The sequence below is a fragment of the Eutrigla gurnardus genome, assembly GCF_963514095.1.
Source record: "Eutrigla gurnardus genome assembly, chromosome: 2".
Classification (NCBI taxonomy): Eukaryota; Metazoa; Chordata; class Actinopteri; order Perciformes; family Triglidae; genus Eutrigla; species Eutrigla gurnardus.
Window position 1 is genome coordinate 10,259,865 of NC_139916.1, and position 18,170 is coordinate 10,278,034.

An 18,170-nucleotide genomic window follows, 5' to 3' on the forward strand; every position below is an offset into this window, starting at 1 on the left:
CACACACACACACACAAATAAATACCGGGAGGGATTATGTAATCATGCCAGATTATGAGTCACAGGTTATGATCACATGCGAACAGACAGACAGACAGGGTTAAAACTCAGAGATTATGTGTTCACATGATGATGAGGCAGTCTTTTCCCCAGTTACCATGGAAACTGTGTCTTCCTCGGCAATGTTGTCTTGAGAGGAGTTTTGACCTACTTCTGGAATGGTGTGTGTGCGTGTGTGTGTGCGTGCGTGTGTGTGTATGTGTGTGTGTGCGTATTTCACATTAACGGATAACGTGATGCAGTATCACCAAGTGACCTGAAGAGGTTTTAGTTTAGTGTGTGTGTTTCATCTACTCGTTGGAGTTGAAACATTAGAATAACGTGTGTGTGTGTGTGTGTGTGTGTGTGTGTGTGTGTGTGTGTGCGTGTGTGTGTGTGTGTGTGTGTGTTGCATGTATCAGATGAGCAGGAGACGTCAGGCAGCATCATCTACACAGTGGAGCTGAAGCGGTATGGAGGCCCTCTGGGTATCACCATCTCAGGCACCGAGGAGCCCTTTGACCCCATCACTATATCCGGTCTCACCAAGAGAGGCCTGGCCGAGAGGTACATTCTCTCTCTCTCTCTCTCTCTCTCTCTCTCTCTCTCTCTCTCTCTCTCTCTCTCTCTCTCTCTGTTCATGTTTATGAAAAAAATACCCTGCTTCTCTCTTGATTTATTAATCTCCGTTAACATTGTAACATGAGTTTATGACTTCAACCATAGACTGTATTTGTCATGGTTACGTCACTTGTTGGTTTGTGGACTATGGATTTGGACTATGGATTTGAAGCCTCAAATTTCAGCATTTTGGCTGTTTTGACAACCACTGAAGGAAATGACCATATTTGGATTGTGGAGGAGTGATGGGTGGATCTGATGAACACAAGCGACAGAGCTGCACCCCGAGCTGAAACCTTACTGGATCTGGATCCATCTGGATTCTCATGTGTTCAATTAATGATGTTACTGTGGTGGCTGTAGCCTGTAGGCTTAATATAAGGATGTTAACTAAATAAAATGGGTACTGAAAAACTCCCTTTGTGCACCATAAGTTGTGGTGATAAGGCGGCATGAAACTCCTCACTTGCAGCTCCGCTGTGACTTCAGAGAGATGTTTTGGACACGATGTTCTTTCAGGAACAGTTCCTTATAGCAATCAGGAACACTTTGTCCCTGAACACAAACGTAGTTACTGTGTAGATTTGAAGCACAAACATCAGCATAAAAACATTATTTAACCTTTGCTGGTCCACTGTGTGAAGTGAAGTGAACACAGTAGTGCAGAGATCTTCACCAAGGTGTCTGAGGAGCCATGTGACATGGAGTGATGGCAGATGAGATAAGGAGATACATGATGTGTGACTACAACGAGACTGAACCAATGATGACGATAAAGATGTTCGTGAGTCATGAGCATCCATTGGGGAATTCAGCTGACATATAGTCCACCACACTTTATTCACCATGAAACATCAGCTTTTGTTACCGACTCATGATTTATTCCACCAAAACACACCCAGCGGAGGCAGCTTCTGCTTTCCCTGCCACAAATCCAGACACATGTACACTCAGTGACCCCATTTCTTGGAGTTTGTGATGCAGTTTTTCTATTTCCTGTCCTAAACAATAGTCGATAAAACACTTACGCCTCAGACCCGTTGGCTAAAAGTGCCCTATAAATAAACTTGGTTCGGCCCGACAGAGAAGAAAGTGCAGGAATACAGATATCTGCATCTGTGTGGCTCATGGAAAATGTTCACACCAACCTAGTTTTTCTTTCAGTCGTTTGAGTGCTTTTATGTTGTTGAATCAGTTCAGGTAAATAGAAACTATAGATAAAAACATCCAGAAAAACACACCCTTCTTTGGCTTTAATCACTTGTGCATGTACATGTGATGTATATGGGTCTCTGGGCGTGAGATAAGAGATGAAAGTGAATAATATCTCTTATCTCACGCCCAGAGAGCCATAGGCCGCAAAGATAGTTTCATACAGTGGTTAGTGATAGTGGGATGAAAGGGAGCAGGTCTTATTCATTCCAGTGTCACCTTGTTGTGACCCTAACTTTATATAACTTTAAATTAAGTTCCTGAAACCAAATCGGATTTGTAAACATGGAAAGTATTAAATTAGAAATTAGATTTCTATACGGCTAAATTGCGCTTGAAAATGTGTTTTATTAGGGGAGGAAATATAATGGTGAGATTGATCGTGGTCTTGTTTTCAACGCAAATTTTAAAAAGCAGAATCCGCTGCTCCATTTTACACTCATTCTTGAACGACACAGATGCTTGAATTCTTCACTTGGGGCAGTTACTCACTCCCAATCCGGAGGGTGCACCCCACCGTTTTCCAACAGTACCTCTGGCGTCGTACTTCGAGGTACTGACTCTCATCCCGACCTCTACCAACTCACCTGCAAACCACAGTGCCTGCTGAAGGTCACATGCAGATGGAGGCAACAGAACCACATCAACTGCAAAGAGCAATTCTGAGGTCCCCAAACCAGACACACTCAGCTCTCGATTTACTACTTCATCGATGTACCGACCTTCACCTATGGTGATGCGCTTTGGATATTGACCCAAAGAATTGGATCACAGATACAAGTGGCTGAAATGAGCTTCCTTTGTTGGATGACTGGGCTCAGCCTTAGAGAGCTCAGAGATCAGGATGGAGCTGGAGCTTCTTTGCTTCAAAGGGGCCAGCTGAAGTGTTTCGGACATCTGATCAGGATGCATCCTGGATGCCTCCTATTAGAGTTTTTCTGGGCTCGTCCAACAGGTAAGAGGACTCGGGGTAGACCCAGAAGAGGCTGGAGGGATATTTATCTTGTCTGGCCTAGGAACGCCTCAGGGTGCCCCAGAACTGGAATATTTGCTCAATAGAACTTTACTATTGATAGTATTGGGTGTCTTTGCAGCTGATTGTGGTTTTAGAGCGATCGTCTTGATTGATTTAACCTCATGTCTTGAGTCCTCTTACCTTCCTCTGTATGGGTGAATGTGTCATGTTTTCATGTGCGTCCAGGACGGGGGCTATTCATGTGGGGGATCGGATCCTGGCTATCAACAGCGTCAGTTTGAAAGGCAAACCCCTGAGTGAAGCTATCCATTTGCTGCAGATGGCTGGAGAGACGGTCACCCTCAAGATAAAAAAACAGCTTGACAGTAAGTACGAAAAACTGTGCGTGAACGTAGTTGGTCCATCTGTTTCACCAATATTTAGCCAATCAGTACTGTGCTTCCCACCGGCAGCTCTTGATGATTTCAACATGGATTTGCTGTACACAATGTGGATTGGTGTCCAGAAAGCGTTAATGGCGTTGATGTATATTTTAGACCGCCTCATAAGAAGGTCTGAGTACGGTTAGTTTCAGAGTAGCCAGTAGGCGATTTGTTAATTTTTAACAGAGGGGATGGTCCCTGCCCCAACCAACCAAACCCCCCATCTCATTTGATGATCAGTTTAAACCTGATTCCAACTTTGTCTCTGCTAAGATGGAGACGAGAGGAAGGCAGCAGAGGCGGAGGACACAACAGAGAACGAGCTCAGCGACCCTGACGAGGACGATTTGACGGACAGCCAACAGACCAATAAGCTGTCAGAGCTTTATTCCACAACCATACCTAGCGTCGACTCTGCAATGGAGTCGTGGGATGGCTCGGGGCTGGACGCCGGCTATGGCAGCCAGGGTAAGCTTGAGATTAAAACACGTGTGTGACATGCAAATCCAAATGGTTCTATCTGCAAGTTAATTGGTGTATCTATATATAATGACGATGTGTAACCCCTCCTGCAGGTACATACAACCACCAGGCGGCTGGTATTGCCCTCCACCCCCATGAATGGCGTAGTGCCAAGCAGCAGCAGCGCAGCACCACACCACCTCCAGGACGCAGAAAGAACTACCCTTTCAGCGATGGAGGCTTCAGCGAGGACGACTGGGACAAACCACCTGGGTAGGACTGAATGGGACTAAATGTGTCAATGTCAAAAATGTACGATCCCTGAAATTACTGTATAGTGAAGCTAACAATTATTCAATGATAACAAATGTAATTGATTGTGCCTCCCGTTAATTGATTTGTATTTTAGAAAACATAATTCATTGAAAGTTCACAAAGCCCAAGGTTCTGTCTTCAAATTTCTTGTTTTGTCCAACCAACAGTCCAAATATGTTCCATTTATAACATCAATCAGGTGGAAAAGTATTGAATTTGAAATTTTCAAATTTGAGAAACAGAAACATTTGCAAGTTACTTAATTCACTTAAAATTATGAAAATGTTTGATTGATTTCTTTTTGTATTACTTAATTGATGCTGATCTACAAACCCATGTTTAAACAGAAGTTTGCATTTGATTCTGCGGTTGGTGTCATTACAGGCAAGAGTTGGTAGTGAAGTGGAAATTTTAGTGTGGAGGTTGAGTCATGAAGCCAGTGAGACTGGCTGAGTCGTATCTCATGTGTTTGTGTCTCTGTGCGTATAGTGATGAGTCGGGAGGTTAAGCCTTGTGAGGATAGCAACGTTGGGGTTACGTAACACTAATGTGGGAGGAGGGAAAAAAATCAGATGCTCAGTGAAAGTGAATTAATCTTGTCAGTCGAGGACACTCGGTGTTAAGAGATTACAGCCTCGGGCCTGATGTTGCACTGCTCTGTCTTTACATCGGCTTTGTTGCTGATCCGACCCCATTTATTTATGCCTAGATGTGCAGACTCAATGTCACTGTACGCATTTATTTGCACTACTATGACTCGTTAATGTACAGAAAGGTCATAGAGAAAACGCACTTGCATTCAAGACAAAACACTGTTTGTCCAAACATGTATGTTTGTCTGGTGGCTTAAAATGTGATTTATTTATTTTTTTACTAACTATACACCATAGTATCGTGATATTTTGCATCGCAATATTGTATCGATGCACAATAATAGGGTGAAATCAGCAGGATTGGACTAGACGGTAAAAAAACATTCGTCAGGCGCTTGATGAAACATTTATGACATTTATGATTTTGTGTTGGTCGATGTGTCTTCTTGAGTGAGACTGTAGAGAACTTCAATAGGTGGTCACAGAGTTACTGCAGGGGGTCCCCGAAATTATTTTTTTCTTCCATATGACATATGACAAACTGTGTAATATGCAGATGAAAAAAGGTAATAACTATCTTTATATATAATCATCATACTCAACGTGTCGCAAAATGTTGTGTATCGCAATATCTCAATAAGTGTCGTGACTTTGGAATTGTGATAATTGCATATTGTGGGGCCACTGGTGATTGTCCACCCAATGAACCTGAATCTGAAGCAGCTCCATTTAATTTAATTTTGTGTTTTTGTGTGCTACAGATTTATCGGCCAACCACCAGACGGTATTCTGCTGGATCCAGATGACAGTTTCTGGTGTCAGGCGCTTGAGGATCTGGAGACTTGTGGCCAATCAGAACTCCTCAGAGAGATAGAGGTCAGTGGGCAAACTTAAACTACGGACGTTAGCATTTATCAACAAACAGTTGGACCACAAAGCTGCCACACATTATCTGTTGGTTACATTAGCATGTTAGCATTAACATAAAACATGGATAATACGCACTTAATTATAATCCTCACATTAACAGGGTTTGTGTTATTCCGTAGACTCAGTGATGTAGAGTGATGATAGGCTTTGAACATATCAATATACCTATTTTGTATCTATGTGTATTTTGTGCAGGCATCCATCATGACAGGAACAGCCATCAGTCTGGGTGTAGACGGTGTCAACAAGCCACCAGCTGAGCCCATACTGAGCCACAGCAGGATGAGCCCGTTGCGGAGAAACTCTCTCCTGCACCAGGGGAACCTGCTGCACCAGGGCACACACCTCCACCAGGGTGCCCATCTGCATGAGGAGGCCCATCTGCATGAAGAGGGCCAACTCCACCAAGGTAATTCAATGGCAGATGTGGCGGGTGCTGCTGTTTCCCCATGCCTATAATATAGACTGACAAAACAAAAAACAGGCTTTAAAATTTGGGGAAACGGAACAAAATGGTATGTACAAGCCTGGTGTTCACTAAATGTAGTAATACTGTTGTCATTCTACTAAAAAACTAATTTCATTCCACCCAGACGGCCACCTGCTCCAGGAGGCCCATTTCAACCACGAGGCCCACATGCACCATGAGGCCCACCTGCACCATGAGGCCCACCTGCACCAAGGGACCCACATTCACCAAGACAACCATTCCCCTCTCCTGCACCACGAGTCCAAGCCAAAGGCCTCATTGAGGGTGTCAGAGAGAACATGGGAGTCTCGTCGGATCAAAGAGGAGATGCAGGGGATTCTGTCCCCGACGCCTTTGGAGCTCCACAAAGTGAGTTCAAAACTGTAGACGTCATCCTGGCAGTGACAATGCCTGCTAATCCAAAAATGGGCAAAGAGGAAGAGCGTGGAAGGAGCTGGTGGTGCTCAATAATGGTGGATGACACACCCACCTTGCTCAAAGCTACCGAGCTAGCTAAGGTTTTAGGGGGAGTTGCAAGCTGCATTTTGTGCAGTGTCTTTGCTGGTTGCTTAGCAACTTCAAGGGGATGATGTAATTCCTTGTTGTTTTTATTTTCTATCTGTGTACGTAAAAACAAAATCCAATCAACCAGCTTGAGAGGTGTTGGTAGGCCCTTTTTTCAAATTTGGATGCAAATGGCCCTATCTAGAACCAATTTTTGTCCCTTCTGGGCTACTGTAGACAAACCGCGGCCCTCTTCATGGCTGCATATGTATATAAGCTTATTCCAAGGTCACAAACACACAATAATTCTCAATTTCATGTGACTATACACCGTATAACACCGTTTATACACACTTTATACACACCGTTTATACACCGTTTCTGCCAATACTCCCCCCATAAATGCTACACACTAGCCCATTCACACCAAAAATCAGTAATTGAGTGAATTAATTAATTTTGTGTGGGGGGTTGCCACCTTTCTCACAGTAGACGTTTTGACTAATTATAGCAGGAAAATCACAGACGTTACTAATAACGTTGCCACCATTCTATTCAAATGTCCCAGTAAGCTGTGGCAGTAAGTCAGGATCCATTATTAAATTATTATTATAATTATTAGTATTATTTTATTTTTTATTATTATCATTTACACGTGTTTTTGACACATGTCGAATTGCCTTCTGTAAAAAAAAAGCATACTTATTTTGGATTGGAAATTCTATTATATTATACAATTAAATTACAAGAATAAAGGGGTTCAAGTTTAAAAAGCTGTAAAATGTTTCTACGAGTTTGAGACATACATCATGTTTTTACAGTGCAGGATGAAAGGCAATATAGTAAGAATGTATACGGTAATAATGTACAGTATATGGGGTCCAACCCCCTTCAACCAGGGTTATTATGGCAGCTACAAGTCATCACGCTGTGGGTTTTAAATTAAGCCCTTGGACGAGGGACTGCGCAAACTTGTCTTTCCCAGTTTGTTATCTACAGGGAGAAAATGCATTAAAGTCTATTAAATCTGTTCTGCTGATGGGCTCAATGGTCATTAGCCAAACTGTTACAGCCTCTAAACGGTGTTTCATTAAAAGATCATACAATATTCATACGTCATGTAATACTGCCTTTTTGTTTCGTTTTCTGTTAATCCACAGGCTTTAGCAAAACATCTGGCCTGCATTACCAAATGTAAAAAACCCTCATTTACCCTGCAGTGGTACCATATTGAGCCGTAGTGGTTTGTTGAAGTGGTCTAGTATTCTTCGTGATCCTGCTAAAGCATGAAGCATGGGGGAATGCTTTACATTAGAAGCACATTGCATCACACATATTTGCTTTTAAATACTATCTCAAAAATCGAGATAATCGTTTGGATTTCCTGTTCAATGACAGCAGACCAAACCTCACATCCAGTCATCTCATGCAGGTAACGGTGATAAAGGACCCAGAGATCGACGACTTTGGCTTCAGCGTGTCAGACGGCTTCTTGGAGAAGGGAGTCTACGTCAACATGATCAGACCAGATGGGCCCGCTGACCGAGCGGGGCTCAAACCCTACGACAGGATCCTGCAGGTAATTATAAGGCAACCCATTTAATGTTTGAGGGTGTTAACATACGCAGTCCTAAACTGACCTGCAAAAGGCTAAAAGTGTGTTCACACCGACTGCAAAACAAGAAATTTGCGTGACGCTGTGATGCGAAAGCCCATCAGCATTGCAACTGTCCTGTCATCCTGAAGCTGCTGAATCCTAAATGGAGGAAACAAATGTTTTCTCCTGTGTATGTGGTCGCCAGAGCTCTACGATAGTAGCTCACATTAGTCAAGAGACCAGACTATGTGGAGGAACCAGCAACTGTCCAAACAACAAGGTCGCTGCCGTATTTATGTCTAGATTACCTTATTTGGAGTGTTGATGTAGCAGCTACAATGTTAGCGTAGGCTAGCACCCATCATTCCAGACTCCATTCACCATACATTTAAAAAATAAAATACTTCTGATTGTGTAATCCTCCATCATAAAAGATCAATGAAAACATTTTGATCACATAGCTTAATTCTGTATCGTCTTGAATGAAGTGTTGTCGCACATATCCAGCGACTTCAACCCGACTTCAGTTCAACGGTGTAGGCACACGGTTTTGTGCTCCAATAAGCTTAATTGATCCGGTTGACCGGGCTAAACCAACTAGCATGCTACAGCTGACCTCAACTGGTGCGCTGCCAAAATGTTCCTGGTAAAACTCACTCCAGAATTTCTGCTGCGCATGTGCAGTATACCGAAACCGAAAGGATGTCGCATACCAAACCGTTACGAATATGTGTACCGTTATAACCCTCCTTGCTAACCAACCATTTACGGCTGACCGTACCATTTACCCGAGCAGCCGCTGTCTCTCCGTCTCCGTCCAGGTGAACCACGTGAGGACGAGGGACTTTGACTGCTGCTTGGCGGTACCTCTAATCACGGAGGCCGGGGACAGACTGGAGCTGGTCATCAGTCGCAACCCGCTGGCAAACGACGAGGATGACGATGACGACACAGAGGACAATAACAACATTTTAGACCACCCGCTGGACCTGTAACACACACACACACACACACACACACACACACACACACACACACACACACACAGACAGACAACCTGATGAATCTCTAGACATACACACATGCATCCACTCAGGCAGGAGACATTATAACTGGTGATGAAGGGCAAACTTAAACTGCTGTTCAACAGTATGATTCTCTATGGGAGCACTGGCACAATGCAGAGGAACTCCAGAGACGCTCTCCCAGAGGCTGGCTGGAAGTCCTCACAGTGTTGTTGCAACATAAACAACCACTTACTTGGCACTTCAACCAGCCATTAACTGATCACTCTTTAAATATTGTTTTCACTTGAAACAAATGAATACAACCTGCAATTTTAGTGTTGCAATTTCCTCTGCTTTTAACGCCAGACCACAGGTTTATAGACATTTCTTGTGCTGATGGTGCACACTATTACACAATATTATATGTTAACACACTACTACCTTTGCTCAGTTTGCAGATTCCATTTGTTTAAAGAAAGTGTATTAACACTCACTGAAAGATTGAACCAACCGTTTCTAAAATAATTGTCCCGCTGTGGTCGAGCCGCTGTCCAAGTCCATATAATGAGGGCTCAAATACCGTTGCTCCATTGCAATTCCCAGGATTAATTTTCTGGAAAGGTCAAGATTAGCTAATTTTCCAGCTGTTGCACGAAGGTTGACTTCCATATTGCGTACGACAGCACAGTGATATATTTTAAAATTATATTAAAAATATATATATATATGAAATTTGTGCCATCATTGAAAGGTCATCTCTATACTGCCAAAAAATGTTTCCATCCAATAATGGAAAGGGAAGGAAAAGATGAAACATGGCATCTTAAAAGAGGCAAAGGGAATTTCTGCTTTCAACAGCTGTGCAAATGGAGATCCCATAGAGAAAACTGTGTTGCCAACATAAGAACATTCTCCTGCAACATTTTGAGATAAAAATGTACTTTTTTTTCTGTCTGTTTTGAGGGGGTTTGCCAACAGCTGGGAGAGTTGCAATCTGAGAGCATTGGGTTCATCTGACCTCGGCTCATTGCTGGCCTACCAAGTCAAAGAGCAGCAGCTAACTGAATGCATTTCAAAAAGCAGAGCTCATGAAAAGGTTGAGGTTCACAATAATCATTACATTAGTATTCACAAACACGATGAAAGAACCTGTCAGAGCCTCAAAACTGAATTTCACACAAAACAGGAATGAAACAATATTCTGCAACAACAAACAGAGCTGGCGGGGACATATTTATACAACATGATGTATATTTACAGTAAACACACAAAATAATAGTATAATAGGGACCATTTGTAATTTCCACTGGTATACATCTACATTCACATAAAACCAGTGCCGACTGAAGAGCCAGAGATAAATTGCAAATTATGCGATTTTTCAGGGTTAATTGTTTCTCCTGAAATGTCATTTAGGGTTAATGCAGTTTACACTCCTTCTGAATTTATCATTTGAGGCTACAAAATGTATTGTTACTCAGTTTCGGAATGATTGTGAGCATTTTTACAAAAAAAAAAAAAAAAACTCCCAAGTTTGACCAAGTTTGACAATTTCTTTGACAACTGAAGCCTAAAATACTCCACTCAGCACCATAACGTGATATCTAAACTAAAGATCAATCATGAACACTGAAGTGCTACTGCTGTTTGACTTTGTAGGGAAGACAGGCTCTTTTTATGGCACAACAATCACCAACAAAGTTAACAGCATCATCCGCAAACTCGTCGATTTAATTTGTCAGAATACTGAAGATTAATACCAGATCACATCAGATTAGGACACACACACACACACAAACACACACACACACACACACACACAGAGAGAGATAACATACGGACATTAAACAATGCAGTTCGTCCATCTGTGCCATTATGTTTTTGTCCCTGTTTTGTTTCTGTGTGTCTGGCTGTGTTTTATTCCTGCATCTCTCTTTCTGATGTGAATGGACATGAGTGTGTCAGGACATTTCTGTCTGTGTGGGTGGATCTGACAGGGTGCATAAACACACGCTGTTACCCACTCAAACTGAAACTGTTTCATTCTTATAGTAGATGAACTTTAGAAAGCATTTTACACAGAACTGTGGCTTTTGTCCTCCATTTCTTGAAGTCGTGTAAGGAGCCAGTTAAGAGGAATAACAGTGCCCAATGGAATGTGTCTGAACATAGAAACATAGGATAATATTATAATATAGGTTTATGTAATGCCCACCACTTTTAATTATTTCAACTTCAGTTTGGCATGGCAGATGGCTCTTAAACGGCCAGGAAGTAGTCTTTAGGGGGATCTATCGGCAGAAATGGAATATTATTTGAATATATGATCATTTTTTAATGAAATCGGTGTTGGGCAAGTAACTCAGGAAGCTTAATATAATAAGTCACTTTCTACTTATTACTATTTTACAACGCAATAGTATTAATTTCCTTATTACTTGATGTCTAAAGAAATGAGCTACGTTACTTGTCAGATTACTATATTACTCATTCTTACATGGAGGGAAGCCCCGCCTCCTCTCCAACGTGTCTAGCACAAGTGAGTCAAATACAAATACACACAAATTACCCAGTGTTCAAAATCAAGTGAACAATGCAAGGTGACAATTGGCTTTGCATTTGGTGTGAATGCACCTTACCGGCTTTTTACAGCGCAAGTCACAGAATTTCACTCTGTGATCGAATGCTTCATTTAATGCACCATTTAATAAGGAAGAATTTCATTCTCAGTTCCAAGAGACTTGGAAGAGCTGTGCAACTGAAACAGCGCCACTCACTTCTTACTTACTTCTATTCTTTGTCACCACACACTCACATGAGGAACTCTCATCATTTTCTTTTAAACTTTGCCACCTTTCCTCACACAGCTGGTCGGTTTGGCAACAGCAGAGGTTTTCTCCTCCTGTCTTCCAAAACTTTCTTTGCCTTCACCGTCTGTGGATAATGTGAGTGTGACACAGAGAAAGTATACGGGTCGCAAAGAGATGACAGTTTTATTCATGTATATTCCTGTGTGCACGTATGTGAGCACACTAGATGCACACTGAACAAAGATGTGTGAGAGAGACACAATGCATACAACACACAGGGATACTTCATGTGAGAATGCGTGTGCATGAAAAAGGGAGAGCAGACAGAGAATAGCCTTTATCCTCCCAAGGATTGGAAAAATGTTTCAACGGGAACAATCACAACCTCTGTTCTCTCTCTTTCCCAGTTTGTACGTCTCCCACCCTTTCCTCCCGTTGTTACATAATCCAGTTAGAATCCAGCTGCCCTCCTTGGGAACGCCAGTGTGTGTGTGTGTCGAGGTTTCAACGTGTATATACATGTGTTTTTACATGTACGTATCCAAGGATGTCAGTTTTTCTTTTATATCCTTTTAAGCATGTCTTTGTGTACGTGTGTGTGTGTGTGTGTGTGTGTGTGTGTGTGTGTCAGAGAGACTAGGTGGTGTACATTTCATTGTACAGTGGTGATATTTTTCAGGGTTGTGTGCCGTTTCTGAAACCCTGATGGGACTGAAAACAGTATATCTTCAGTTTTCAGCGAGCGAGCCTCAGAAAGACACACTTTTTCAGAAATGAAAAAAAAAAAGAAGAGACATTTACTTCTCTCCAAGCACTTACTACAAAAAAGGAAGCACACTGTTGAATACCATGCACTGTAAGTATTTTCATGTACAATGGAACAAACTTGTGTTTTTTTACGCAATGTCAAGTGGCCAAAAAAAAAAAGTTTTGTAAAGCAACAACAACAACAAAAAAACAAAAACAAAAGACAAAATGCTGAGAAAAGCCTTCCAAACTGTTCTTTTTATGTATGTGTGTATGTACGTATGTTTGGTCATCCATACTCCCTATGCATTTCTGGGTCAAAGGTCAGTTTGAAGCCCAATCCGGAATCATAAAATAAAGTCCCATGGATGAGTGAAGCCTATAAGAAAAAGTCAAACTTCTTCACAGTTGTATCATGTAATAAATGTAACAAATGACACATTTTCATTTGAAGGGCCATTCTGTAGGATTTAGAAGGATCTACTGGCTGAATATTATATTAATAAGTATGTTTCCTTTAGTGTATAATCAGCTGAAAATAAGAATGGTGTTTTTGTTACCTTATATTGAGCAGTTTATATCTACATATAGAGTGGATCCTCTTCAGGGACTCTACTATGTTGCACCGCCATGTTTCTACAGTAGCCCAGAATGGACAAAACAAACGCTGGCTCTAGAAACGGGCTGCTTGCGTTTTTACATGGGCCACTGTTACATAATAAAGAACTACTCTCCTGCACGCTTGGGAAACGAGATAAGTGCAGTTTGTAACCGTCTGCAACTTCACCGCTTGATGCTGCCAAATCCTAATCCTGGCCCTTTAAGTGGTTGAAAATGTTAAACTGACAAAACATTTGATCACGTGACAATAAACTATTGTGTTATTGCAATGATTTATAATTTATATAACAAAGTATTCAATCACTAATCTATTGAACTTTGGGGGAGAAATGTCACTAAGTCAGCCTGAAGATTTTATGACGACAAAGCGTGTAGGCTACACTAGCTTGTTGTGATTAGCCCTGGACCCGTTACAGGATGTCATTAGATTTGACACGTTATTACATCAATCTCACATTTATTACATCATCAGCTGCAGAAAGGCACTTTCACATGACTGCCATTCATGCCGGCCTCCTTCAAACACACACTCATACAAAATCTATATTTGTTTTATGGTTCATCTTAACCTAAAGGTTAAAAAGAAACCCATTTCATGGCTAAGAGGATTCTAGTTCTAATCAGCAAGTTCAGATTATTATCATCAGTATCAGTCGTCAAAAATTTTAATGATGGCTTTGTGTGTTTCTTTCACAACTTCCTGTTGGAGATGGAGACTTTCCATTTTTTCATACCATGCAGTGGACATGTTGCAGGTCTGCCACTTTATGCTAACATCGCCAACATAATGTCACCCAACTGTACGTAGCAGCATTCAGACATCGCTACAGTCTTAAACTGCATCCGATAATTTGATTTAATTTTTCTAGAAAACAACAATATCTTTTTAACTAAATATAGTTTAAGGCATTAAGGCATCGCAGGCTACATATCTGAGATAACAGTGCACTAGCTTGCAAGTGTTAGCCTTACCATTAGCTTGAAACAAGATTGCAGGACATTTACAAATAAATTAACGTCCACATTCAAGCACTTTCTAAACAAGTTCACACAATTATAGCAAGCAAACGTAATAAGCACTCAGATAATACTATTTTATTCTTAATAATAATAATTACAATAATAATAATTAATAGGACTTATAAAGTGCTTTTGGGGGTACTCAAAGACACTTAACATTAAATGCTAGACAAATACAAAAATACAGAATACAAACATTTTAATTCATTTTTTTTAACTCTCACCGCCAGAGCTTGAGCTTTAAAAATAATGGTTAGCTTAACGTCCAGTATATTATAAGTATAGCACTTAAGTCAGCTAATCATTAGCTTTCTGCCTGGGAAAATATAATGAACTTGTTAATGATCTGTTCAGCTAACCAATCGCATTCATCCCAGAGAACTACATTGAGGTGACTCACCATAATGACCTGACCAGTGTATACATAATGTGAATACAAACTTCTCCACTGGGCCTCCAGCCAACTGTGGCTTTGAAGGGAGAAGAAGATAATTGTGCATCATTTCGAAACATATTCCTCATGCAAGCCTGTAACATTCCCATTCGTTTTGTGACTTTGTTTTTACATTAAATAATTTAAAAAGATGTGTTGACAAGTGGCATCAGGGCTTATTGCGATTCCGGATTGGGCCATTACTAATGTATGCGTTGATATTGTGTATTTTTTGTTTTCAAATTGTGTAAAGTTCTATTCTATGTAATATAGTATTTTTCTATGACTCTATTACTCTTCCGAAACATGGGAGAAAATACAAAACAAACATTATCAGAGGGAAAATAAAATGTATAACTTTGTTGTTGTCGTCATTTTGTTTTTTTCATTTTCTATGAAACAAAGAGTGTACTGCTATACTTCTCTTTTCGAGAAGAACATGAGAAAAGATGAAAAGTAAGAACAATAAAATGTCTAATTTTATGTTGAGTGGCTGGTCTGTTATTTTGGTGTGTCTTTGTGAACTTTAATAACTCAAATACTTCAGTGCTAATACTGTGTGTGACTGATTAAGTGAAAGTTTAAATTGCACCTTTTCATACATGCACACTATGTCAGGAACTCGTACAGCTCCTAATTTTGGTCCCATATTATGAAAAACACGGCCTGTCAACTCCCAGAATGAGGAAAACAAGCGATTCCTGCATGGTCTCTGCAGCCCACCCACTAGTAAAATGGCGCTCCTACGGGCTGTTCAGATTCAGCTCCCGTCGTTACGTAATGAAGGGAGTCATTTGCGCAGGCCGAACTCCTCTGCGATGATAGGAGGTGAAGTTCAGTGTGTCCTGCGGTGAGACAGCAGTGAGATAGCAGTGTTTCACAATGTCGTCACTCACAGCTAGACACGCAAATTGCTCTATTGTTGGTTGTAGCCTACAAATCAACATAAGTGCTTATATTCGGTCCCAGCTACAGAAGAACAGAAGAGACACTGGTTGCGTTTAATTTTTAATGACAATGTACCGGCTACGGTTTGTGTTAGCTTGTATGTGTGTGCTTACCACTTCACATCGGACTGCTTCAGTAACGAGGGTCAGTACAAAGCTGGCTTTGCCTCGACACTGACCCTTGTAAAAGGATCTGTCCCAACCATATGGGACCCAGCAACTTCACTTGAGCCACATAGCGATACATCCACCATAAACATTGGCGCATGCTACAGCTAGCACAAGCGGCATCCTCTCCGTCTCTCTCCAAGTAGGCAATGACAGACGGAGCTCATTGGCATTTAAAGGTGCAGGCACAGAAACAGCCTGTTCTCAGGAGAGCTCAGCTTTTAGAAAGCTCAACTTTTAGACAGCTGAAATTCAGCACCACGGATGGCTTTGGGGCAATGCATTTCAAATACAGTGTTGTTACCTCTGACAGCTGTTTGCAATTGATGAAAAACAGTATAATATGGGACCTTTAATGATTGTTCCTTGGCCATAGAGCTACAAAAAGTCGCTGAAGTGGAGGTAATACTTCTAAGGAAGGTGTATGGGTCAGCATATGCACATTTACATGAAAGTTACAGTGTGTATGTTATTCGAAGGGTGTATGTTTGTGTGGAAAAGAGTGCGTTTCACAGTATTAGAGCCTCTTTGTGATTTCCTGTCCGTGTGTTTACACGTGCCTTTTTTTATTTCTTCTGCCAGTCTGCTCAATAACATGTTCATTTTATGTGTATATACTGTTCTGTACATTCTGCTTCTGCTGATTTAATTATCCCCGAGAGTCTACTGTTATATAACACACACACACACACACACACACATACATACACACACTCACCAGCAGTAGCACATGGCAAAGTAGTTAAAGAGCTGATGGAACACTATACTGTACATTTACACATCCAGACACATACGTTTGCACACTCTGACCTAACAAGCCGACTTTCACACAGGGGATTCTTACTCTGGACATTATAGGTCCACATCATTCTATTCCACATCCACAACTGGTAACTGAAACTTGTAAAAGACCCGAAGACCAGCTTGCATTGACAAAAACTGGACAAACCACAACTGACTTCAACTGACTATGTTGAGGAGTGAATACTTAAAAAAATAAACCTTCATTGTCGAGTATATCGGAAATAAAGTCATAAAAAAGTCATCATGTATCATGTCGAAAAGAGTCATAAAAAAGTCATACTATAGAATGTTGAAAAAATTATGAACCAAAGTCATAGTACAGCATGTTGAAAAAAGTTTAAAAAAAGAATAGTCATAGTGCAGCATGACGAAACAAGTAATGAAAACATTTGAAAAAAGTCATATTATGGCACGTTGGAAAAAAATCAAAATTTTGGGGGGAAAAAGTCATATACAAAGTCATAGTATGTATATCAGAAAAAGTAATTAAAAAAGTCTGCAAAAGCAAGTGGGGAAAAAGTGCGTATAAGGTGTCCCTTTGGCCTGTACCAAGTAACCACAACATCCTGGGATTAAAACTGTCCACATTTGATTTCCACAGCCTCCCTCATTTGCATTACCTTTCCATTTCCTGTTCTATTTTTGACTGTAGTATAAAAAGGCAAAAGTACCACGCTAATCTTGACAAACCCACCAATTTGTTTTTGCTTGTTGCTCCGTGTGAAGGCCAAAAGACTGTCATAAAGATGCAATGGGAGAAGAAATTCTCAGCAGCAATCTATTCTTGGAGCTGGCAGGCAGAGAATGGAAATGTCAGCGTTGTGTTTCTTTCTCTCTGGAGTGCATGTTATTTAAAGCCCAGACTGTGGCAAGACAACAGCTAAATTAACATTATCCAACAGCGGGTTCAAGCCACCAACATCCTCTATGTTTCTGCTGAATGAAGGCCCCTTTGTTGGGTCGCATGGCAATAATAATCATAACAATTAATGTCGTGGTAATCAAAACATAATCAGGAAGAAAGACTTGACTGGCTTTGCACTGTGCCTGAAAGATCTTTCTGTCTTCCTTACTTAGTGTGAGGCATTAAACAGGATGAATGTTTTTTTGAACCACTCATAATACTGTCATGGGAGTCAGATGTTTCAATTTGAAAAGAAAAAAACATATATAACCACATGTTACCACAGTTGTTGAGGGCAAATTACAGCGTGGGAAAACAGTACCCAGCTTCCATTAATCACCAGCATGTCTGAGCCTTTATTTCCCTGTTGTGAGACGGGTGTTTAGGTCAAAATATTCCATAAACTGAGCCGTATTCCAGGAGCTTCACAGAGCCCCTCCTGTTTTTTTGTAGCTAGCTTAGCTTAGGTAAGTGGTGTCTGCTTTGGTTTATTTTTGTTTGGTTAGTTAAGTATTGGTTGGATTGATAGCTCACTTGTTGTAGGTTGTGCTGCCAAAATGAAGCTAACA

General features: G+C 41.0%; 1 protein-coding gene across 1 annotated transcript in view; it reads left to right on the forward strand.

Moving 5' to 3' along the window:
• Positions 1 to 9,408, forward strand: part of grip2b (glutamate receptor interacting protein 2b) — a 133,065-nt gene extending 123,657 nt beyond the window's left edge. Inside the window, exons 17-25 of the mRNA XM_084026517.1 lie at positions 462 to 606; positions 3,074 to 3,213; positions 3,544 to 3,738; positions 3,846 to 4,005; positions 5,402 to 5,516; positions 5,766 to 5,979; positions 6,164 to 6,408; positions 7,976 to 8,122; positions 8,962 to 9,408. Coding sequence (XP_083882643.1) covers positions 462 to 606; positions 3,074 to 3,213; positions 3,544 to 3,738; positions 3,846 to 4,005; positions 5,402 to 5,516; positions 5,766 to 5,979; positions 6,164 to 6,408; positions 7,976 to 8,122; positions 8,962 to 9,135 — 1,535 coding nt within the window. The 3' untranslated portion in view covers positions 9,136 to 9,408. The remainder of the gene's footprint in view (positions 1 to 461; positions 607 to 3,073; positions 3,214 to 3,543; positions 3,739 to 3,845; positions 4,006 to 5,401; positions 5,517 to 5,765; positions 5,980 to 6,163; positions 6,409 to 7,975; positions 8,123 to 8,961) is intronic.
• The last annotated feature ends 8,762 nt before the right edge of the window (positions 9,409 to 18,170 follow it).